The sequence below is a fragment of the Lepisosteus oculatus genome, chromosome 5 (assembly GCF_040954835.1).
Source record: "Lepisosteus oculatus isolate fLepOcu1 chromosome 5, fLepOcu1.hap2, whole genome shotgun sequence".
NCBI classification, from domain to species: Eukaryota; Metazoa; Chordata; class Actinopteri; order Semionotiformes; family Lepisosteidae; genus Lepisosteus; species Lepisosteus oculatus.
In genome coordinates this window covers 13,785,161-13,811,341 of record NC_090700.1, presented here as the reverse complement: position 1 = coordinate 13,811,341, position 26,181 = coordinate 13,785,161, and the positions used below count along the sequence as shown (strand labels likewise).

General features: G+C 37.2%; 4 protein-coding genes across 4 annotated transcripts; all 4 read left to right on the top strand.

Annotated features, from left to right (window-relative positions):
- Positions 1-127: 127 nt before the first annotated feature.
- LOC138239076 (olfactory receptor 1E16-like) lies at positions 128-6,774 on the top strand. The gene is made up of 2 exons (XM_069189704.1): positions 128-365; positions 6,149-6,774. The coding sequence occupies exons 1-2, from the start codon at positions 128-130 to the stop codon at positions 6,772-6,774; spliced, it is 864 nt and encodes a 287-aa protein (XP_069045805.1).
- Positions 6,775-12,715: 5,941 nt separating this feature from the next.
- On the top strand, positions 12,716-13,321 carry LOC138239075 (olfactory receptor 6Y1-like). Its single transcript, XM_069189703.1, has one exon. The coding sequence runs from the start codon at positions 12,716-12,718 to the stop codon at positions 13,319-13,321; it is 606 nt and encodes a 201-aa protein (XP_069045804.1).
- A 3,660-nt stretch (positions 13,322-16,981) lies between these two features.
- Positions 16,982-17,938, top strand: LOC138239074 (olfactory receptor 6N1-like). The gene has a single exon (XM_069189702.1). The coding sequence runs from the start codon at positions 16,982-16,984 to the stop codon at positions 17,936-17,938; it is 957 nt and encodes a 318-aa protein (XP_069045803.1).
- A 6,326-nt stretch (positions 17,939-24,264) lies between these two features.
- LOC138239073 (olfactory receptor-like protein DTMT) lies at positions 24,265-25,852 on the top strand. Its single transcript, XM_069189701.1, has 3 exons — positions 24,265-24,305; positions 24,807-25,381; positions 25,701-25,852. The coding sequence occupies exons 1-3, from the start codon at positions 24,265-24,267 to the stop codon at positions 25,850-25,852; spliced, it is 768 nt and encodes a 255-aa protein (XP_069045802.1).
- The last annotated feature ends 329 nt before the right edge of the window (positions 25,853-26,181 follow it).

Here is a 26,181-nt window from a genome sequence, read left to right as displayed (position 1 = left end):
CCACTCATTTCCTCAAGTCCGCCCACTGCTGATGCCAACACTGCATTATGCTGCCAAGAGCCTTATCTTCAGCCCCCTCAGCCTTATTCAAGTGATCCAGAGGGGTGCAAGAGTTCTTTTTGACACAATGTTAAATAATGTGTGCTGCCCATCTTCTTTTCCCAATGATGAGGTGAAGGTGGCTTACACGAGTGAGCCTGGGCCTGACCCCACCAGCTTCGACCTTAAGCTTTTTCTCTCATTTTTTGATTTGCCTGGACAGGATGAGGAACCCACCAACCGTTTACTGGACTTAGAGCAAGGGAACATACCTCTTTATAGGTTTACCTTCCAATTTCAAACTCACATTATTAAGAGTGGTGGCAGTAAGATGCAAAGCTGGACTTGGTGGACTAGATGAGCCAGGTGGCATCATCTCGATTCCTACTCTTCTCCTTGTTCTTAACTAAACAGTCATGCCCAGACCACCACACTAAGATATTCTTATTGATTGATCTTTTCTTAGCCGTTAACTTTATGTAAATGTGCACAACACTTACTAACATTCATAAGGGTGATCTTGTCTCTATTCAAGGATGAAGAGCACTGACTTCATCCACCCCTCATATTACCAATTGCATGAGGAAATTGTTCTACTGAAAGGAGAGAGCACATGGGTTCCTTTTATTTCCTGTTTCCTTCTTAATTTTACAAAAGCTTCACATCCAACAAGTGAAATCACTTCCATCACCTGTGCTTACTATGTTCTCTTATTAATGAGCTGATTTAGTGTTAATGTAATAAAGCCAATACTGTACAGTGTATCACTGCCAGTCAGGAAAATCAACAAATATCCAAAATCATTATACTCTATTTTTCAGAAAACATTGTAAATAGAGTTTCACATATTTGGATGTTCAGTATATAATTAACAATTTTATTAAGACGTACAACAGAAAATTAATAAATTTCACTCTAAAGCTTTTGTATAATGCCTTAGATATCAGATTTTAACAAAAGCATAATTTCACATAGCAAACCACGTGGCTGCTATGGCTGCCACCACGGTGGCTTTTCTTATTTATTCCTCCTTAATTAAAAGTGAAAACAGTAGATTTCTATGGATTTATGCAATTGATTCTGTGAATTCCCTGAGACGAAATCACAGTAAACTAGATAGGGTACAGGGCTTAGTTTCCCAATCAAAGGCAAGATATTATTGTTCAGCTTTTTCACAGTAACACAAGAGCATCCTCATATGCACAAAGGAATTGTAACACCACTCGAGGACAGGATGATGACAACTGCACTCTGGTACATAAAAGGATGGTTTAAGGCAGGATATGCAGAGACAACAGAGTACAGAGAAAGAATTGCACCAGAATTCCAACATCATCTTTTTTATCAGGTATGAAACAGAAATATACATTCAAAGAAATATAAAATAGACTATAAGAATTAAATCTTGTTATTTTTTTCCCTTACAGTATAGCCATCTTGACTTTAAGATATAAAAATAATCATTGACACGTATCACTGTGCACATTAAATATTGTGATATTCAAAACTAAATAACTTGTTATGAAACTGAAACATGTCATGTCATGTCATTTCACTAGTATCATAAGCAGTACTGCAGTGTTGTCATATTTTAACGGTTTTCTTTTTCTACATTTTAGGCTGAGAAAAACTGAAAAGGAGGAATCGGAAGCACTTTTTCAGTTGCCGTCAGAAATGGAGATAAACAAAACATTCCCAAAACCTGTGGGGTTTCTGATAGCTGGTTTTCAGAATGTGCACAACAGTGATTATTATTTCATATTTTTGGCTTTTGTTTACCTGGGAACATTGGCAGCCAACATCATTCTAATGTCCATTATATGGTTGTCAGTGTGTCTTCACACACCAAAGTACATAGCAGTTTTTAATTTATCTGCCATAGATGTGACTATTAGCACAACTCTTATTCCAAAATGTATAGATCAATTTCTTTTTAATTCAAGATTTGTGTTATATGAAGCGTGCTTAACTCAAATGTTCATGTTTCATTATTTCTATGCATTAGAATCTCTGTCTCTTGTTGTTATGGCTTATGAAAGATTTATCTCTATTTGTTTTCCACTGAGGAGCAGTACAATCAACACAAACGCCAGGATACTCATCATAATTGCTTTTTGCTCAGTTTTGGCTTTAGTGATCCACATTATATCTGCTGTTTTTATTACACACTTGTCATTCTGTCAAAATGTTCAGCTAATTCAGAGCTATTTCTGTGATCATGGACCAGTGTTCAAAGAGGCCTGCAGTGACAATTCTCGAAATTGGACCATAGCCAAAATTTATATTATTATTTTCTTTTTTGTGCCAATAGCTCTGATTACGTTATCATACATCTGCATTATAGCTGCTCTTTCAAGGATTTCAACTGGACAGAAGAAGCTGAAAACATTTAAAACGTGCACAGCCCACTTAGCCTTAGTGGCCATATTTTTTATTCCTCTTTTGGTAACATATATGATAGGATGGACAAACTTGTTAGTGGACACTGATACCCGAATCCTCAACACATCTTTGTCAGCAGCCCTGCCTCCTCTGCTGAATCCCATCATATACACCTTAAAAACTGAAGAGGTAATGGAGCAAATTAAGAAGTTCATCAGAAAGCAGAAGGCTGCTCCAGTAAATCATTTATATTCTCATTAGTCTGGAACTGTGAGAGTTTTCCCCATTAAAGAATTAAAGAATACATGCTTAGCTCTTAGGGTTATTATGCACACAGTACATAAAATTGAACACCTAACCCTATTTTTTTACTAATAGGTATTTAAGTGAAAAAGAAAACTGAAGTATCGGTTCAAGTATAATCTAGAACCTGAATAGTATAGCCCATCTTATATATTTCTTTAATTTATTAATGTATAATATATATTGATTCACATAGTTTTGTCCAAAGATTAATTTACAATCAAATTAGAGAGACTTCATCCCCACAAGTACTGTATCTTTGAATCGCCGATTTGTAAAATTTACCACTTTAAAGGCCTGGTCCTGAGAATGCATTGTGGATCTAGGATTCATCCTTTGATCCTTTTCCCGCTAAGGCACTTTTTTCAACTAGTCTGCATCCGTAACATTCTACACATTTCAAAACTGAGCATCTGTATCTGAATTTCTCTCTTTTCGTAGTTTAAACTATTAAATATACAGTAATTCATTCAATTATGTGTATTCATGTATATGAGTACACCTACAAAACGAAAATACAAAATACATATTTATAACAGAGTAGAGATGTTACATCTAAGCATTAAACATATTGAACATAATGTTTGGTTTAAATGCAGTGGCTTCAAGCTACAGTATTTTTAAAGACTTAACCCTGAAACCATTGACCATTCAACAGAAACTTTTCAAGAACAGAATACCTATAAAAAACGTAATTTTAATATTTACTATTTTTTGTATTATTATTATATTTATTTATTTGTATCATATATTTTCACTCAAATAAGTGGAAGATTGCATTTAATCTTTCAAAAAAGTCTGTGCCCTAAACCTAACATACACAAAACCTTAGCTAGGGTTAGGACTCCTACGAAATGTAGAGAATGTTATATGGCAAGGCTGTGTTTTCGGACAGCAATGAAATTTAGGGAAATAGAAAATTCTATCAGTTGGTTGTAATGAGTGCCGTTTTCTATGCGGTAGAGTGCTGAGGCTCTGGAATTAGAGCAGGGGATGCTAACAGGCTAAACAAGCTCATCAAAAGAGCAAGCTCTGTCATTGGGTCTGACCTGGACCCCCTGGAGGTAGTGGCTGAGAGAAGAATGGTGTCCACATTAATGGCCATAATGGACAATGTCTCCTATCTCCTCTCTGACATGCTTGTGAAAATGAAGAGCACGTTCATCAATAGGCTGATCCAACCACGGTGCGAAAGGAAGCACTACAGAAGGTCATTCTTGCCTTCTGCCATAAGACTGTACAATTAATCCACTATGTGTCTGAGCAGGGGCAACATTGACATTGACCTGTTTTTGGACTAAACATTAAACTCTCTGCTTACATTTGTTTTTTCCTGTTTACAACTGTTTTTTTGTGTGTGCAATATATGCTAGGGACTTGTGCAATTATTTTTATATTTATAATGTGCAATACAACCTTTTTTGTGCTGTTCTGGGTTTTTTTGTATATGTTGTAATATGAGTAATTATTTTTAGTGCACTTCTCACTGACTGTATTGTATGTAATATATTGTTGGATTATTGTATCATTTATTGCATTGTGCTAAGCTGCTGTTGCACTGCCATTTCCCTCATGGGATCAATAAAGTATCTATCTACAATTCAGTGTTATCATCAATTTTTTTCTCTTGTATTTATGGCTCTACAATGCATTGCCCCAAAGGGGAATGTTGTGTAATTTGTCATAAAAAGAAATGTTTAAAAGAAAGAGAGTACTGTATACTTTTCAAACTCTTGCATTTCACATTGAATGCACTGGCATATTAACAGATACAGACAAGATTTATTGGGTATTCCCAACTCTTGACCTATTTAATCATGAAACCATGCTCACTGAGAAAACCAATTAACAAAAAATTTGAATTTGTAAAGCAGAATACTTGTCAAAACATAGAATTTTACGATTGTTGAGATATAGTGTTAGTTTTGATGTGACTGATTACTCCTTTCAGACTAATATCTTGATTCAGGGAGGTATATTATCCACTCAGTTGGATTTTTGGAACAAAATTTCAACCCTAACCCTAACCTTCCCAAACCCATAGCTAGGGTTAGGGTTAGGATTCCTTAAAAACATGGAGGATGTTTGATGGCATAATTGTTTTTAAGGGCAGAAATTAAATTTAGGAAAAGTCATATTTCAATGTTTTCTACACATTTTTGTTTCTTGCATATATACAGTAGCTGTATACAGGTACACTGCTATGTGCCAAATATGAGTGTTGTCTCAATGACCCTAAGATCAAAAGTTTAAAAGAAAGGGAGTACTGTATACTTTTTACACTCTTGTATTTGGCATTGAATGCACTGGTACAGTATATTAACAGATACAGACAAGATTTATTGGGTATTCCTGACTCTTAATCTATTTAATCCTGAACCCACGCTCATTGAGAAAACCATTCAGCATGAAATTTCCAATAGCAGAATTCTTGTTAAAACACAGAATTTTACCACTTTTGATACATTCTCTTATGTTTGCAGAGACTGCTTACTCTTTTCAAACTAATATCTTGATTCCGGGAGGTACAGTATATTATCCACTCAAATGAGTGGAAGTTCGCATTCATTTTTTGAGGAATAGCATGCTCACATGCACAGAGGAATTGCCATACCACTTGAGGAAAAAGTGATGACAGCTACTGTATGCTCTGGTGTATAAGTGGATATCTTATAGTAGGGTGTTGATATACAAAGAGCACACAGAATACATTTTACCATCATCTTTCTGTCAGGTACAAAATATAGTTAGCACACCTACATAAATTTAGAAAGAGCTTCTGTATTATTATTCTGTATTATATCTTGTTTATATGTCATATTGCATAGTTACCTACAGTATACTCTTAAATAATAGCAAATAGAGAACTGAGAGATATAGACAAATCACATATGATATCCCTTCAATTTGGTAATAGTCAGAACTATATTACTGGCAAATGAAATTGAAAAAGAGGATGTGATGTTCTTATTATATCTGTTTTACTAGAATCATTGTTAATATTACAGTATTGTCATCTCCTTTACTTTTTATTGCCTTTTTGATTTTCGGCTGGAGAAAAGTGAAGAGGGGGATTTTGAAGCCCTCTTTCAGCAGCTGGCAGCAATGGAGAAAAACACCACCGTGGGGTTTCTGATCTCAGGATTTCAGAATCTGCAGCACAGTGATTATTATTTCATATTTCTGGCTTTCATTTACCTTGGAACCCTGATAGCAAATTTTATTCTAATGTCCATTATATGGCTGTCAGAGTGTCTTCATACACCGAAGTACATAGCCATTTTTAATTTATCTGTAGTAGATGTGAGTATTAGCACAGCTCTTATTCCAAAATGTATAGGTCAATTTCTTCTTGACTCAAGATTTGTGTTATATGAGACATGTTTAACTCAAATGTTGTTTGTTCATTCTTTCTATGGCCTAGAATCTCTGTCCCTTGTTGTTATGTCTTACGAAAGACTTGTATCTATTTGTTTTCCTCTGAGAAGTAGTACAATCAACACAAACACTAGGATGTTCATTATAATTGTTTTCTGCTGGTTATTAGCCTTTTCATATTTTACTGTTGCTGTGGTTTTCATAGCACGGTTGTCATTCTGCAGGCCTGTGCCTGTCATTAAGAGTTATTTCTGTGATCATGGACCAGTGTTCAAAGAGGCCTGCAGCAGCTATAGTGCAAATTGGACTATAGCCAGTGTTTATACTGTTGCTTTCATTTTTCTGCCATTTGCATTGATTATTATATCATATGTGTGCATTATAGTTGCTCTTTCCAGGATTGCATCTGCACAAGGGAGGTGGAAGGCATTTAAAACGTGCACGGCTCACTTAGCCTTAGTGGTCATATTTTTTATACCTGTCTTAGTAACATATATGATTGTTTGGACCAATTTACCAGTGGACACTGACTCCAGAATCCTCAACACATCTTTGGCAGCAACCCTGCCTCCTCTGCTGAATCCCATCATATACACCTTAAAAACGGAAGAGGTAATGGAACAAATTAAGAATTTCTTGAGGAAGCAGAAGGCTGTTCCAGTCCTTCTTTAGTACTCTGATAAATCCAGAAGTGTAATTTTTCTCTATAAATGATAACAGTTACTTAGTTCTCAGTGTAATGGAGCAGTAACAAGACTTCAGAAAACAAGAGTAAAATACAGAACAAAATGTTAATTTTCTTTTTTTTTTATTTGGTATAATTGAACAACTACAAAAAAAAATTATTTTAATCTCAAACACGACTTTTATAAAACATTTTCTTTTCAGCTGTATAATTTCAACACTTCAACAGATGTTTTACTTGTATTTTTTAGTTATAATAATAAATAAAATCATAGCAATAGTTAATATTTATGTAATTAGTATTTTAGTGAAACAGCAGAAGATATGTACTTTTTTGTATGATCTTAAGCATGAAATGTGTAGCCACACAAAAATCCATGATATAATATCCTATAAAACCTTAAATTCATAATGGTTTCAGGTGGTGGTGTTACATCTACTGTAACTTGAACAACTTATGGCAATTATGGATGTTTTAATATAGTGGTTTCAAGCCATATTAACAGTCCTAAAATAATTGAGTGACAGTAATAAGATTTTTTAGAATGTGCCTTGCAATCTGTACACCAAATTGGAAAGACTGACATACACAGCTGAAGTGTTCGTGGTACTGTAGTTAGCATTGCTATCTCTCTGTTGTTCTGGTTTTGAGTCTTGCAATCTGTACACCAAATTGGAAAGACTGACATACACGGCTGAAGTGTTCGTGATAATGTAGTTAGCATTGCTATCTCTCTGTTGTTCTGGTTTTGAGTCCAGCCTGCATCACCTTCTGTGTAGAGTTTGTATGTTTTCATAATTTCTCGATTAATGTACTGTATGCCTCTAAATTGCCATTCTTGTGTTGTGGTGCTATTGTCTGCTCACCACAAAATTCTGTTGCAATAAGCAGCTATTAAAAATACATGTAGACAAATGTATAGTGGTTTCACAGTTTTCCATAATTTTAGTTAAATATTTATTATTATTGACATATTGTTTCAGTCCTCATCTTTGGGCAACATTTGTGACCTTTATTTTTTTCTTGTAGCATTGCATATTTTTACATACAGTAGAGTTTAAATGCATATTGCAAATGCATATTGTACATTAATAAGACAAAAAAACTCATGTGTATTATGTTTATTTACAACTGTAGCTTAATTACTCTCCAATAACTTGCATATATATGAGTATGTGAAAAGTATTGTCCTGGATACAACTTCTAACTGCACAAATGTGGTAACTTCAGTATACAGTAAACAGAAGTAGATGCTCACTGTCACTCCTGGGCTGGGAGCAGCTTGCTGCCTGTAGTTGCTCTTGGTAACTGAACCATTCACATGAGAGCTTGCATCCCACCCAAGCCTATGAGGAACAGGTCAGCCACCCATACTGTGTGTCTCTCTTCCTTTCAATCAGGGACCCAATCGTCCAATCATCTCTCCAATAAATGACTGCTTTTAAGCCCCAAAATCCTGCAAATTTAGTGCTCTGACGTTGAGATTCCTGGAGTAGTGCAATTCCCTGCCTGCTTCAGGAACCTGTTTTTGTGAGCGTCCGCTACTCTAAAATGCCGTTCTTCTTAGGTGAAGAAAATCTTCAGGAACTGGATGCAAAAATCCTATGACAAGCCCCCATCATGCCACGCTGCCCATTCAGACACAGAGTTTCATTGTCCCTGAAGTCAAGGACTAAGAACACATGAAAGCTGTAATACCTTTTATTTTCTCTAGTATATTAGGGTCTGGAGCAAGACTGGGATAAGGGTTATGTTAGATCCACAATCAGGTGACATGTTAGGTCCATGTTGAACCCTTTCTGTGAGGATTTAAATTCATTTTAGTTCAGCAGGAATAAAAAAATACCCACATCCAAGAGACCATTGGTCTGTAAATCTATCTAATTTTTTACATTTCTGAAGGTATTGGAGTGTGTTTGCTTCAAAGTCTAAAGAAAACATCATCACGTCCATCACGGCCAGGGTTTTTGAATTTTTTTATCATATTTTTGTTAGAGCATTGCTGCCTCACAGTGCTGGGGCCCTGGGTTCAATTATAGATCTGTGTGGAGTTTGTATTTTCTTTCAGTGTTAGTTTATGTTTCCTCTTGGTGCGCCGGTCCTCCCATAGTCCAAAAACATACTGAGATGATAGGGTAATGGGCTCTAGGTGCAAGTATGTGAGTGTCTCGGGTTATCTGTCTGCCCTGCAATTGACTGGTGTTTCATTCAGTGTGTACCCTGCCTTGCATCCGTTCCTTACCGAGATAGGCTCTGACTCCTCTGCAACCTTGAATTGGAAGAAGAGGTTAGAAAATGGATGTCATCTGTTACACCTGTGACTTCATGCCCCCAGTGAAGTCACTGCCCTTAATCAACTCTTTCACATTCCAGTGCAATTTCCAATTAACTAATCAGACACACCTTCTTCCACCTGCCTACTTGAACTTGAACTTGAACTCGAACTTTATTGCCATATGTAACCGGTACTGGTACAATGGAATTCTTACTTACAGAAAGTCTCTCGATTATAAAACAAGTGTAAAAAACAAAACAAAGTGCAAACAGTGCATCAAGACAATGTACAAACAAACAATAGACAATGTGCAAGTAAACATGCAGACAGTTTGAATGTAAACAATACAGACGTGTAAACAATGACTGGAGACGTACAATTAATAAATTACAATGAGGTAGATGGTGATGGTGTAGGTGTGGTCCGAGGGGGATGGCTAAATGTGTTCGCCAGTCTCACTGCTTGTGGATAGAAGCTATTGAAGAATCTAGTGGTAAGTGTCCGTATGCTCTTATATCTCTTGCCTGAGGGCAGTGGGGTGAAGAGCTCATGCCCTGGGTGGTGACTGTCCTCTGTGATGGCCAGAATTCTACCACGGCAGCGGTCCTCATAGAGCTGTTTAATCTCGGTGAGACCGCAGCCGATGATCTTCTGGGCCATATTGACCATTCTCTGCAGTGCCTTTCTTTCTCGCGAAGAGGTGTTGCCATACCACACGGTGATCCCGTTGGTGAGGACGCTCTCGATAGTGCAGCGGTAGAAGTTCACCAACACATGTGTTGGCATCCCCCATCGCTTGAGGCACCTCAAGAAATAAAGGCGCTGCTGAGCCTTCTTCATGATAGAGTCAGTGTTCACAGTCCAGGTTAGATCTTTAGAGATGTGAATTCCCAAAAACCTAAAGCTGGTGACTGTTTCCACTTCCGTTCCATCAATACTGAGTGGGCTGTGAGTGTGTGGCCTGTGTCTCCGAAAGTCCACTATTAGCTCTTTCGTTTTCTTTATGTTCAAGTCCAGGTTATTGCTATGACACCACCTAAGCAGCTGTACAACTTCATCCCTGTAAGTGGACTCGTCATCATCACTGATCAGTCCTATTATAGTGGTGTCATCGGCAAACTTGATGATGCGGTTATTGCTGTGTCTTGCTGTGCAGTCGTGAGTAAATAGGGAGTACAACCTTGGACTCAGACAGCAGCCTTGTGGGGTTCCAGTGCTCAGGGTGAGTGGTGTTGATGTTTTATTGCCTATCCGCACCACCTGTGGTCTCTCGATAAGAAAGTCCAGCAGCCAGTTGCAGACAGAGTTGCACAGACCTAATCCCCTGAGCTTTGTCACCAGTTGACAGGGTATGATGGAATTAAATGCTGAACTGTAGTCCACAAACAGCACTCTCACATATGAGTTCTTAGTGTCTAGGTGTTCCAAGGCTGTATGCAGAGCCAGGGAGACAGCATCATCCACTGATCTGTTGTTCTGGTAGGCGAACTGCAGGGGGTCCAGGGACTCTGTGATGGAGGAGTTGATGTGTGACAACACCAGCTTCTCCAGGCATTTCATCACCACAGATGTTAATGCTACTGGGCGGTAATCATTCAGGCATGTCACTTAAACCAACCTGACACACCACTCCTTGCTCAGTATTGGGTTTCACCTAGCTAAAGCTGCATTGTTTGGCTTGCAGTTTGGCTTGCAGTTTGGCTTGCAGTTTGGCTTGGTTCAGATTCAAGAGTTCACTGATCCTGGTTTTTGTAATAGACCACAAGAATGACAGTGATTAAAGTTACAGGACATTACCAGTTAAGGATATTGCAGTCAGGTTGCCATTTATCTTTACCATGGAGTTTTTTAGCAAATAGAACATCCTGCCAAGACCATCCAAGTGGGCTCTTCCCATCAATTTGACAGTTGTACACCTTAGTGACTATATCATTCTACACACCTGTGCCACAAATACAGACATTAGGGTGGTCTACACATCATCATAAAGATATTAGTATTCTATGATTTGTGAGAGTTTGCTAATTTAATCCAACCTACAACCTACCAGTATGCCAGTGCCATACCCTAATTAATTCCATTAGGTGTTTTCATTGTTAATTTTGAGAAAGCTTGAAATTGAAAAGGTAATATCACCTAATTATATTTGCCCAATGAACAATGAGGTAATTTTGACCACATGAAACATCCTATGTTACTAGTGTCAGTCAATCAGTACACTAATGAAAAGTCAAATTCTACATAGTCCAATATGTAGAAAGCAGGCATGTATAGAGCAATTGTTTTTTTATAGTAAGTATTCAATGAATTATTTAACAATAAGAAAGAATTATGACAAATAAAAAGCAAACATTCTCAGTTATTCCAAGGGATACAACAATAGTCAGAAGCATTTGTAAGAAAGTGAAAGTAATATCACAACAAACTTAACAAAGTGAATATTTCACACAGCTATGTAGTGTACCTTCTTGAACTTTGGAAATTATTCCATTTTTAAATTCCCCTATAAATTCTCTTGGAAGAATACACAATAGACTGGGAAAGCAAAGGCTCAGGGCTTATTTTCCAGATCATATACATGGTATTGTTTTGCAGCTCTGCAGCACCCTCACATGCACACAAGAATTGTCATACCACTTGAGGACAAGATGATGACAACTGCGCCCTGGTGCATAATAGGATGCCTAAAAGCGGGGTGCAGGTATAGACAGCACACAGAACAAATTTCACCATCATCTTTCAGGTATGAAATAGAGTTAGCATATCTTAACAAATCTACAATAGAGCGTATGTATTAAATAAGAGCTTATTTGTATTTTATAAACAATTTTAGAAGAATGTTAACTCTTTTAAAAAAAATAGCAAGTAGAGAATTGAAAGATATAGACAAATTGTATGGTCATTTATGACATTCCCTTCTGTGATAGACAAAAGTATATCAAGAAGTTAGCTGCATAAGCATGCATAGGTTGCAAAGGAACAAGTAAAGGTTTATTCTGTGCTGTAAAGAGAAAAAAGGAGACACAATGTTTTGGCTGTGGAGCCTTCTTTAGGTCTTCTTCCCTTTTCTTCTCTTTTCAGCATGGAATAAACCTTTACTGGTTCCTTGACAAAATTATGTGACTGGCAAATTAAATTGAAATAGAGTATGTGATGTTCATATTATTTCTATTTTACTAGAATCATTGTTAATATTATGTATTTGTTGTCAACTTTAAATTTTATTTCCTTTTAAATTTTAGGCTTGAGAAAAAGTTAAAAGAAGGATAATTTCAGCAGCTGGCAGCTGACTGCTGGCAACAATGGAGATAAACACCACATTTCCTTCTCCTGTGGGGTTTCTGATCTCAGGATTTCAGAATCTGCCACACAGTGATTATTATTTCATATTCTTAGCTTTTGTTTACCTTGGAACCCTGATAGCCAATTTTATTCTAATGTCCATAATATGGCTGTCAGAGTGTCTTCATACACCAAAGTACATAGCAGTTTTTAATTTATCTGTTGTAGACGTGAGCATTAGCACAGCTCTTATTCCAAAATGTATAAGTCAGTTTCTTTTTGACTCGAGATTTGTGTTATATGAGACATGTTTAACTCAAATGTTATTTGTTCAGTCTTTCTATGGCTTGGAATCTCTGTCTCTTGTTGTTATGTCTTATGAAAGATTCATCTCTATTTGTTTTCCACTGAGAAGCAGCACGATCAACACAAACGTGAGGATGTACATTATAATTGGTTTCTGCTGGGTATTATCTTTGACATATTTTGGTGTTGCAGTGGTTTTTATAACACGCTTGTCATTCTGCAAACCTGTTCCTGTCATTAAGAGTTATTTCTGTGATCACGGACCAGTGTTCAAAGAGGCCTGCAGCAGCGACAGTGCAAATAGGGTCATAGCCAGTGTTTATACTGTTGCTTTCATTTTTCTGCCGCTGGCATTGATTATCTTATCATATGTGTGCATTATAGCTGTTCTTTCCAGGATTGTATCTGCACAGGGCAGGTGGAAAGCATTTAAAACATGTATGGCTCACTTAGCCTTAGTGGTCATATTCTTTATACCTGTTTTAGTAACATATATGATTGTATGGACAAATTTACCAATGGAAACTAACACCAGAATCCTCAACACATCTTTGGCAGCAACCCTACCTCCTCTCTTGAATCCCATCATATACACCTTAAAAACTGAGGAGATAATGGAGAAAATTAAGAATTTCATAAGGAAAAAGAAGGCTGCACCGGTAACACATTAGTACTAATTTTATTCCCCAAATGCAATATTGTTCTCTGTACAGAATAACAGCTAATTGTTCTCAGTGTTATGATATACTGTAGTAACAACTCTTCAGCAAAACAGAGTAAAATACTGAATCAATGTTATTTTTCAGTTCAGCATCTGTTTTTTACCTGTATTTCTTTAGGTAAATCCGATTCATTCCTAATATTTAAATTATTAGTACTTTAATGAAACAGTTAAAGAGATGTATTTAGTTGTGTGATCTTAAGCATGAATTGTGTAGTCCACGTGATATACTTATACATTTCTTTATCAAAGAATAATGTACATTGTACAGTTTATTTCAAAACCTTCATGTCTTCCTGAATAAAAACAGATTTCTTATCCATTTCTGCAAACCATTGACATACAAATTATTCTAACATAATTCTCAAAAACCCTCTTGTGGCTCAATGTTTAAGGTCTGTTCTGTCCCAGATCTAGGATTCATCCTTTGTTCCCTTTCCTTCTAAAGGACTTTTTGGTTTTGTCTGTGCCCACAGCACTCAACCCAGTTCCCAGCCAGTCACACTGGTTTTTGAAGCCATTTTCACTTGATTTGTTGATTTTGCTACTTAATGTATTGCAATTCATTCAAATATGTGTATTCATGTACACGATTATTATCTTTTGTGTATTTCATTTTAAAGCTAATAAGCAATATAAAATCTTAAACATTCATAATATAATATTCTATAAAACCTTAACTTAATAATATGTTCAGATTTTCATCTGCTGTAACCAATGAACAAACTTATTTTTTGTTTTAATGTAGTCATTTCCAGCTACAGATGTAGCCATTTAGAATGTGCATTAAAACCCTGTAAGGCCTGCACCTTACCGCAGTGATTCACTGGGCAAAGATGATCGACAGATGGCACTTGTGGTGCATTAGATGTTAGTGAAACAATTGCTTCTTTAGCCTCTCTACTATTCATGTTTAAATCCACTTAATATGGAATTTTACAACTACAGGGAAATTTTGGTAGCTGAGTATAAAAATAACAGGAGCATAATGTCTCTTAATGTCACTGATGATATTCATTTAGTAATATAAATATATAAAACATACTGTATGTAGCTGGTAGTGGTAGCTAAACTACAATTAAAAAAACACAACATTATTCCTGTTATGCCGGGCCCGACAAAGTGTTGAACAGGCTCAGCAAAAATTAGAAGTCGATGAGCCAGATATATGCGGCAAGCAGGGAGAGTTTATTTAATAATGACAGCACTGATGAGGACAAACAGAACTGAGACTGAGGAGATGGCTGAGGCAGTAGCTGTGCAGTTGATGCAGACAGAGCAGAGGCTGAGGTCAGAGGTATAAATGAGATGATCAGAGGCAATGATGAATGAGAACCTGGAAACAGGACTCAGAACCGAGAAACACTGGAAAATACTTCTGAGAACCTGGAACTGAAACAGAGACAAGACAGGGTTAGTGACTCAATGTCTGAGCCCCAAGGAATGTTTCATCAGGGCTTAAATACTGCGTGAGGTCCCCTGATAATATGGAATTGCAGATCTAAAGAAATTAATAATATTACTTTTAAACAATAATTTTTGAGACACAATGCTTCAAATGTCAATAACCTTGCAAACAAATGACACAGAGCCTTCATAACATAGGCATTTTAAAGATGATGATTTTATATAACTTTATAAATAAAAACAATATTAATTTAATGTCTTACATACTGTAATACACAATTTTACAATTAATAAAAGTCTAAATATTATACAACTTAAAATTCTATAATTGTAAAATGATTCAAAACCAGGCATTTTCTGGAGACAGCCCAAATGCTTCCACACGCCAGGTTAAGTATTCACACTGCTCCACCTGACGGTTTCACAAAGTAGTGCTTCAAAAAACACATTTTAAAAAAATCGGGGTTTTTTTTACGGCATGTTAGGGCATGCCCACTGCAAAGTGCTACGGTATCTGGCAGGCATTCTGAATGGCTGGATCTGTACAGTACCTTATTATTCAGAGATACAGACTTGCGTGTTACCAAGTAAAGAGCACACATACCCCAATATCAGATGGTATTTGAAAAATCCAAGTTCAAAGGGAAGACTACCACTACCAACACCACTTACAGCACCAGCCAGGTTTCCAAACCAGTTACCCATCTAAGGACTGACCAAACTCATCATGTTTAAAAATTCACTAAATAAACACAATACACATTTTTTGTGTTTTTAATGGTTTTTAATAATGTAAAGCAATTTGGATCAGTGAAATCTGCTCTATTTACTTTAAAGACCTGAACATTTCACACATTTGATCTTTATCATCTTAAGTTAATTTTCTGTGATATTGTGGTGAAACTTTATTTTCAATGTATCTCCACAATGTGTAAGACAATCATTGCATGTGAATCCCTGGGTTAGTTCCAGATAGTTTAGTGCTATCTGCGTGGAGTATATTTCATCCGAGTGCACCGGTCCTCCCACAGTCCAAAAACATACTGGTAGGTGAACTGGCTTCTGGAAAAAATGGCTCTAGGTGTGCATGTTTGTGCTTGCTACTGTATTTGTGATGGACTTTCGTTTCATCCAGGGTGCTCCCTGCCTTGCACCTATTGCCTGCCAGCATAGGCACTGGCTCCCCTATGACCCTGAATTGGAAGTAGAGTAGGTTGATTTTTATGTAATTCAACATGGTTTGTTACTAGGGTCAATCAAAACACTAATGAATATTCAAAAATCTATATAGTCCATTTTATAGAAAACATGCCTCTATAGATCAATAGGTTTTAATATTAAGTATTCAGTTAATTATTCAACAATAAGAAAAAACAATGAAAATCAAGCACAAACTTTATCAATGCTTTCAAAAACCATAATATGTGTCAGAAGCGCCTGTATAAAAATGTCTCAGAGTAATATCATAGAAATCCAAAGAAAGAGTTATGTCACTGATTTCCTTCTTGAACTTCTTGGCTCAGGGCCTAGTTTCCTGATCACAATACTGTGCATGGTTCTATTTTGCAGGTCCTTCTCAATAACACAAGAGCACCCTAATAACACAAAGGAATTATCATACCACTTGAGGACAATGTGATGACAACTATGCCCTGGTGCATAACAGGATGACTTAGGGTAGAGTGCTGATATAGAGACAGCACACAGAGCAAATTTCACCATCATCTTTCTGTCAGGTACGAAACGGAGTTAACACTTCTAAATAAATTTACAATAGAGCTTATTTATTAAAGTGTGTTTGTATTTAGTTACCTAAACTTTTATTTTCTTAATTTTATTTAAATGTCCAGAAGTGCTGTGTGTCCACAAAAAAAAAATTCCCTTAGGGGACAATGCATCTTATCTTATCTTAAACTCTTATTTAAAAATACTGAATTGAGAGACATAGACAAATTATAAGTTCACATACAGTATGATATCTCTTCAGTTCTGTAATAGTCAATACTATATTACTAACAAATGAAATTGAAACAGAGCATATGATGTGGACATTGTTCCCTTTTTACTAGAATCTTGTTTATATAGAATCTATGTTAATATTACATTATTGCTATCTCCTTTAACTTTTATTGACAATTTGATTTTAGGCTTGAGAAAAAGCAAAAAGGGGCATACTGAAGCACCGTTTCAGCAGCTGGCAGCAATGGAGATAAACGCCACATTTCCTTCCCCTGTGGGGTTTCTGATTTCAGGATTACAGAATCTGCAGAACAGTGACTATTATTTTATATTCCTGGCTTTCGTTTACCTGGGAACCCTGATAGCCAATTGTATTCTAATGTCCATAATATGGCTGTCAGAGTGTCTTCATACACCAAAGTACATGGCAGTTTTTAATTTATCTATTGTAGACTTGAGCATTAGCACAGCTCTTATTCCAAAATGTTTACATCAATTTCTTTTTGACTCACGATTTGTGTTATATGAGACATGTTTAACTCAGATGTTATTTGCTCAGTCTTTATATGGCTTGGAATCTCTCTCCCTTGTTGTTATGTCTTATGAAAGACTCGTCTCTATTTGTTTTCCACTGAGAAGCAGCACAATCAATACAAACACCAGAATGTTTGTTATACTTGCTTTCTGCTGGGTAATATCTTTCACATATTTTGGTGTTGCAGTGGGTTTTATAACACGCTTGGCATTCTGTGAACCTATTCCTGTCATTAAGAGTTATTTCTGTGATCATGGACCAGTGTTCAGAGCGGCCTGTAATGATAATAGTGCAAATTTAAGTATAGGCAAAGTTTATACTGTTCTTTTCATTTTTCTGCCATTTGCATTGATTATTCTATCCTATGTGTGCATTATAGCTGCTCTTTCCAGGATTGCATCTGCACAAGGGAGGTGGAAAGCATTTAAAACATGCACGGGTCACTTAGCCTTAGTGGTCATATTCTTTATACCTGTTTTAGTAACATATATGATTGCTTGGATAAATTTCACAGTGGAAACTAACACCAGAATCCTCAACACATCTTTGTCAGCAACCCTGCCTCCTCTACTGAATCCCATCATATACACCTTAAAAACTGAGGAGGTAATGGAGCAAATTAAGAATTTCATAAGGAAACGGAAGTCTGCACCAATAAATCATTAGTACTGTAATTAGTCATGGAGTGCACATTTTTTTCTTTGTACAGAACACAGTTACTTTGTGCTCAGTGTTATTATGCAGTAACAACTCTTCAGCAAAACAGAGTAAAGTACAAAACAAAATGTAATTTATCTTGAATGTTTTTATTTGTAATTGTTATTGTGTAATTAAGAAAAATATTTTTAAGTTTAATCGCAACAATGATCTCTCTACCTTTTATAGACTATTCTTTTCAGAAGGTTAATTCAACAATTCAGCAGCTGTTTGTTGCCTATATTTCTTTAGATAAATCTGATTCAGTACTAATATTTAAATAACTAGTAGAAGAAATGTATTTGGTTGTGTGATCTTGAAACTTAAATTGTTTAGACCACATAATAGATTTCTTTATCAATGAATAATGTGCATTGGACAGTTTATTTCAAAGCCTTTATGCCATCCTGAATAAAAACAGATTTCTTTCTTCCATTTCTGCGAACCATTGACAAACAAATCAATCCAACATAATTCTCAAAAACCATCTTGTCGCTCAATGTTAAAGGTCTGTTCTGTCCCAGATCTAGGATTCATCCTTTGTTCCCTTTCCTTCTAAAGGACTTTTTGGTCTTGTCTGTGCCCACAGCACACCTGGACACCTGGGTTTTGTAGCCATTTTCGTTTTGTTGACTGCACTACTAAATATATTGCATTTCATTCAATTATGGGTATTCTTGTACAAATGTATGTGTTTTTTTGTGTATTTCCTTTTATAAAATATATACTATATGGAATACAAAAACCTAAAAATTCATAATATATCCTTTAAATCCTTCAATTCACAATGGTTCTATAGTAGTGTTACATCTGTTTGAACAATATTTAACTTAATATTTCGTTTTAATGCAGCAGTTTCAGACTGTTTAGAATCTTAATACTACTGCATATAACTGAACTAAGGTAATTGATAATATGCCCTGAAATATGTACATCATGTTTTTCATATTAAAAAGACTGACATACACAGGTTTTGTAGTGTTCATTGTGGTTAGTATTGATGTCTCATTGTTCTTTTGACTTTGAGTCCAGCCTGCATCACCTTCTGTGTAACATTTACTGTATGTTTTCTTATAATTACTAGATTGATGTGAGTTTCTAAATTGCTTTTCTTGTGTTTCTCCTGTTATGGTGTGTCTGAATTGTGAGTATTGTCTGCTGCCTTAAGCTTAGGCTTACCACAGACCTGTAAATTTACATTTACATGTAAATATTGTGTAATTCTGTTACCAAAGACATTCTCATATATAAAAAAAGTATATTTTGTTTATGTACCATTGTAGTTCAATCCCAGGTAGGGGCAAGTGATGCTTCCAGGTCCACTCAGCCTGCTTTCCAAATGAGTACCGGGGGGTTAATCCTTCTGAGGGTATTAGGTCGGCTGGAGTGTGATGCTGACCACATCACCTCCACTTCCAGTGTCGGATGGTCAAGGAAAATGGTGACCCTTGCCCCCCATTCCCCAGTGGGCTTTATGGCCTGAAAAGGGACCTACTTACCTTACAATTGTAGTTTACACTGTAATAATCTGCATATATATGAAAATCTGAAAAGTATTGTCTTAAACACAGGGACTAACTTCAAGCTGTAAAAATGTGGCACCGATACAGTAAGCAAAAATAGTAGCTAACTGTAACGTCCAGGCTGGGAGCATATATATGAAAATCTGAAAAGTATTGTCTTAAACACAGGGACTAACTTCAAGCTGTAAAAATGTGGCACCGATACAGTAAGCAAAAATAGTAGCTAGCTGTTACGTCCAGGCTGGGAGCATATATATGAAAATATGAAAAGTATTGTCTTAAACACAGGGACTAACTTCAAGCTGTAAAAATGTGGCACCGACACAGTAAGCAAAAATAGTAGCTAACTGTTACGTCCAGGCTGGGAGCAGCTCACTGCCTTTGGTTGCCACGGGTAACTGCAGCATTCACACGAGTGCTCGCATTCCACCTGAGACCATGCAGACTAGGTCAGACTGCCAATCCATTGGTCCCATTCCTTGTTAATCAGGGGATCAAATCGTCAAATCATCCTTCAGTAAACAACTGCGTTTAAGCCTGAAACGCCACTAATTCAGTGCTCTGACATTAAGCTACCAGGAGTAGTGAAATTCCCTGTGTGCTTCAGAAACCTGTCTTTGTGTGACTCCAATTTTCCAAAATATTGCTCCGCAGCATGCTCCCCTGTATGGGCGACAAACCTGTCCAGAGCACTCGAGAAATCAGACAGCAATAATTTTGCAGCTTTCATTGATTCTAGTGAAGCAAGGAATTTGACTTGTAGACTGCCAGGGAGCTGAACGTTCTTTTGTTTCCTTGTGACCCAGTCCTGATGGTGGAGTCCCTGGCCAGATTCTGAGAAAGACCACAGCCCTGACCATCAGGGTGCTGCACAGGGAATCGATCGAATTCCTTCTCCACACAGCTCATGGATTCTGGGGTTCCTATGGCCCCAGGAATATAAACCTCACCTGGACTTGCCTACAAAGGAGCTTCTGGCCTGGGGTCTAACCTGTTGGGGCTCCTGTCTCCCATTGCTACCTCAGTTAGGTGCCCTGGATTTCCATCATGCTTACATCATGCCTATTATATTATATGATTGTTGTATTCTATGAACTAGAGATGTATTCAGCAAAAAAGCACAAATGCTCGCACTGTACAATGAATACAACTATCCCATTGATTTTCTGTCTGGTATCACACCACCCAGGGGCCTCCTGTTCACCCTGTCTTTGCTGGAGACCAAGACCATGAAGGAGTATACAGTATCAATGAGAATCTCCAGACAGTCTTCATTCATCCCTTCTCCTCTCATCTTGTTCTCTTTCCTAAAAAGATGTGTCCCTACATGTGAGCATCAACTACATGCCTCTCAAAAGGATCACTAAGAAGAATCGGTACTCACTACCACTTATTCGATCACTCCAAGAAAGGGCCAGCCAGACAGGCATTTTCACATATATTGACTTGAGAGAGGTGAAAAATGTGACACAAATCTCAGAGGGAGGGAGACAAAAGGAAGATGGGTTTTAACACCAAGCTCTGCAATGTCCCAACCATCTTCCAGAACTTTATAAAGGACATCTTTCAGGACTTCCTGGAGGGATTTGTGGTGGTGAATGTAGACAATATTCTGATCTACTCTCAGAACCTTCAGGAACTCTTCAGAACCTGATGGCATACCAAGTCATGTCCTCAGTCTCTGCGCCAAACAACTGGCAGCTGTATTCATAGATATTTTCAACTTGTCCCTGGCCCAAGCTGCTTCAAGACAACCACCATCATCCCAATAACAAAGCAAACCACAGTGACATGCATTAATGACTACTGCCCAGTGGCACTAACCCCTCTTATCATGAAGTCCTTCAAGAGGCTGGCCATGGGACACCATTTCAGACACACTGGACCCGTATCAATTGCCTACCTGCCTAACAGATGCCGCAATCTCAATTGCCATACACACTGCCCTATCCCATCTGGATAAAAAGAATACTTACTCAAGACTACTATTCATTAAATTCAGCTCAGCTTTTAACACCATCATTCCAGAGAAACTAGTCAAGAAACTCAGTGCACTGGGTCTTGACACCACCCTCTGCAACTGGATTCTGGACTTCCTGACAGCCAGACCCCAGGCTGTCAGGCTTGAAAACCATACCTCCAGCACACTAACTCTGAACACTGGGGTCCCCCAGGGTTGTGTGCTTAGCCCAATGCTCTGTTGCACTGCAAGTTTACCTATGATACCACAGTTGTAGGTCTGATCCAAAACAATGATGGGAGGACCTGTAGGGAAGAGGTCAGTCTCATTACAATATGGTGAGAAAACAACAACCTCACTCTCAACATCTGCAAAACCAAGGAGCTGATCGTTGATTTCAGAAAACTGCAAAATGGTCATGTCCCTATCCACATCAATAGGACTGAAGTGGAAAGGGTCAGTTACTTCAAATTCCTTGGAGTCCATATCACCGAGGACCTCACGTGGTCTCTCACCACCACTTGTCTGATTAAGAAAGTGTAACAGCACCTGTACTTCCTAAGATAGTTGAAGAAGACTAAGATATCTCCCTCTCACTAACTTTTACAAATATACTACAGAAAGCATACTAACAGGTTGCATCACAGTGTGGTATGGCAACTGCAGTATTGCTAAACACAAAGCCTTACAGCAGTTGGTGAAAACTGCTGAGTCCATCAGTGGGGTTGCTCTCCCATCCATCCAGGACATTTATGACAGACAGTGCTTGAGGAAAGCTCTAAGCATCATCAAAGACACCACACACCCCAGATACAGACTGTTTGACCCTCAACCATCTGGAAAATGGTACCGGAACATTTGGGTCCAGACTACCAGAGAGTTTTTACCCCCCCCCCCCCCCCCCAACAATCAAACTGTTAAACTCCCAGCGTCTCTCACACCTTCTCTCTTTATCAAAACTCAAATGCACATTGAAATCTACCTCTACCTCACATGTTAAGACGTTTACTCTCCATAATTCTGTATCCTTTATTTCATTCTGTTGTATGATTTTGCACATCTGTTGTTATTTTGCACATTAACTGTTACCTGTTGTTGTTTTGTACATTATCTGTTGTTGCACATTGCCTGTTGTTGTTTTGCACATTGCTTGTTGTCTCTGTCTTTCTTTTCTTGCACAATTGTATTGTTGTTTGCACTACTAACCATCTGAGAGCTAGCTAAATCTCATTTCGTTGTACTATATACCTGTTATGAGTATAATGACAATAAACTTGAACTTGAACATACCAGACATGTCCAGCAGGCCCTCCTGTGACACATGGAGCACCACCTCTGTGGCAATCTGGGAAAGTTTGAGTTTCACAAGCCTGAGGTGGTGCTAGCTGCTCTCCTTGATGTGTCCATAGATGCACCCAAACAAAGTTGCAACAGTAAGGACTGCCCCACCTCGACCACCCTCAAACACTCTCAAACACATCTAGCGCTTCCTGGTTTCTTCTACCGTTTCATCAGAAACTAAATGTTTAAACATGGATCCCATCACTAGTCCTCCTAAAGATGGGCCTAGCCAAGGGAAGGGGACACCAAAGGAGCAGAAGGCCTTCAAGGATCTGAAAAGTGATTCACTTCACTTCTGATCCTTCACCACCCAGATCAGACTCTGACTTAAAAGTTGAAGTGGTTGCATCAGATTTTGGAGTGGGTGTGGTGCTGTCCCAAAGAATCAAAGCCCCACCTTTACTCTACCCCCTGCTCTTACTTCTCCTGGAATTTGTCTCCCAATGGAGTGCAATTACAATGTGGGAGACTGGATACTTCCTGCAGTGAAGATGGAAGCACCTTATCAAAGGAGCTTCACATCCTATAGTGGTCATGTCTGGAAGACCAAACACCTTAACCTTCAACATGGTCCTTAAGAAGACCACAAGAAGGGCAGTCTTGAAGTCACAGGGCAGTTAGGTGTAGTGAAGTAAGGTTGCCATTGATCTTTATCACAGTGCTTTTAAGCAAATACAATCTCTTGTCAAGAACTCCTAGGATCTTCCTATCAAATAGATGCGTGTACGCAATAATTACTAGATTTTTGTGTACATCTGTGCCAGACCAGCGTATTCTGCAGAAGGAATTTATTCATCATAAAGAGGATAGTATTCTAAGATTTGTGAAAGACTGCTAATTTAAACCAACATACAGTACTGTACAACATACTGATCTCAGTAGTGAGGTGATGTTGACCTAATACTACAGCCTTTGTTGTTAGTCATTCAACCAAAATACTAATGAATATCCAATATCTATATAGTCCATTTTATAGAAAACATGCATGTATTGAGCAAAACAGTTTTTAATTTTAAGTACTTAATTAATAATGTATCATTATTTAAAGGACAATGAAAATCAAAAGCATTCTCAGTGCTATCGTATGGAAAAACATATTATAAGTCAAAAGCACTAGTAAAAATTGTCAGAGTAATACCACAGAGTTTTTAAGACATATTTATGTCACACAGCAGTCTACTTTTTCTGAGTATTTCTTCCCTTATAACTTTGAGTAAAAACAATGGTATTCCCCTATTAATTCTCTTCAAAGAATTCACAACAGGCAGGGAAGGCAAGGGCTCAGGGCCTAGTTTCCTGATCACATACATGATACCATATTCCAGGTCCGTCTCACCTTCTCAGTATCAAATGAGCACCCTTATAACACAGAGGAATTGTCAAACCACTTGAGGACAATGTCATGACAGCTATGCTCTGGTGCTTTACGGTATGGCTTAGGGTAGAGTGCTGATATAGAGACAGCACACAGAATGAATTTCAGCATCATCTTTTTGTCAGGTACGAAACAGATATAGCACATCTAAATAAATTTACAATAGAGTTTATGTATTAAATTGGGGTTTGCATTTCATATAGATTAGTTAACTGAACTTATTTAATGAATAGAAAATAGAGAATTAATAGATAAACAAAACAAAAGTTCACATACCGCATAATATCCTTTCAATTCTGTAATAGTTGAAACTATATTACTGACAAATGAAATGGAAACAGAGCATGTGATGTTCATGAGAAGGAACAAGTAAATGATTATTCCATGCTGGAAACTGAAGAAAAGATACACAACATTTCGGCTGAGGAGATCTCTTCAGGTTTGATGTTCATATTGTTTCTGTTTTACTAGAATATTAAAATAATAATATTAACTCATTGTTAATATTACGGTTTTATCATCCCCTTTAATTTCCATTCCATTTTTTATTTTAGGTTTGAATGTGAAAAAACCTGTGAAAAGTGAAAAGGAGGATTTTGAAGCACTCTTTAAGCAGCTGGCAGCAATGGAGATAAACACCACTGTGGGGTTTCTGATATCTGGATTTCAGAATCTGCAGCACAGTGATTATTATTTCATATTCCTGGCTTTCATTTACCTTGCAACCCTGATAGCTAATATCATTCTAATGTCTGTAATATGGCTGTCAGAGTGTCTTCATACACCAAAGTACATGGCCGTTTTTAATTTATCTGTAGTAGATCTAAGCATTAGCACAGCTCTTATTCCAAAATGTATACATCAGTTTCTTTTTGATTTAAGACTTGTGTTATATGAGTCATGTTTAGCTCAATTGTTCTTTGTTCATTCTTTCTATGCCTTAGAATCACTGTCCCTTGTTGTTATGTCTTACGAAAGGCTTGTATCTATTTGTTTTCCTCTGAGAAGTAGTACAATCAGCACAAACACCAGAATGTTCATTATAATTGTTTTCTGCTGGGTATTAACTTTTTCATATTTTATTCTTGTACTGATGTTCATAGCACGCTTGTCATTCTGCAGGCCTGTTCCTCTCATTAAGAGTTATTTCTGTGATCATGGACCAGTGTTCAAAGAGGCCTGCAGCAGCTACAGTGCAAACTGGACTATAGCCAGTGTTTATACTGTTACTTTCATTTTTCTGCCATTTGCATTGATTATTATATCATATGTGTGCATTATAGTTGCTCTTTCCAGGATTGCATCTGCACAAGGGAGGTGGAAGGCATTTAAAACGTGCACGGCTCACTTAGCCTTAGTGGTCATTTTTTTTGTTGCAGTGGGTTTTATAACACGCTTGGCATTCTGTGAACCTATTCCTGTCATTAAGAGTTATTTCTGTGATCATGGACCAGTGTTCAGAGCGGCCTGTAATGATAATAGTGCAAATTTAATTATAGGCAAAGTTTATACTGTTCTTTTCATTTTTACCAGTGGACACTGACTCCAGAATCCTCAACACATCTTTGGCAGCAACCCTGCCTCCTCTGCTGAATCCCATCATATACACTTTAAAAACTGAGGAGGTAATGGAGCAAATTAAGAATTTCTTGAGGAAGCAGAAGCCTGCTCCAGTAATTGTTTAGTACTGTAATTGATCCAGAAGTGTAATTTATCTCTGTAAGTAATAACAATGAATTAGCTTTCAGTGGTACGATGCAGTAGCAACACTTCAGCAAAAGTGAGGAAAGTTCAAAACAAAATGTAAAGTTTTTTGTATTTTTTTCAATTTGTTATAATTGTGCAAGTAAAAAAAAATAATTTTATCTCAAACATGACTAATAAAACATATCTTCCTTTTTCAATCTGATTATTGTTTTCCAGAAGTACAAATCTACAATTCAACATACAGTATTTGTTTACCTGTATTGATTTACTAATAATAAATGAAATAATAACAGTAGATTTCTTAATG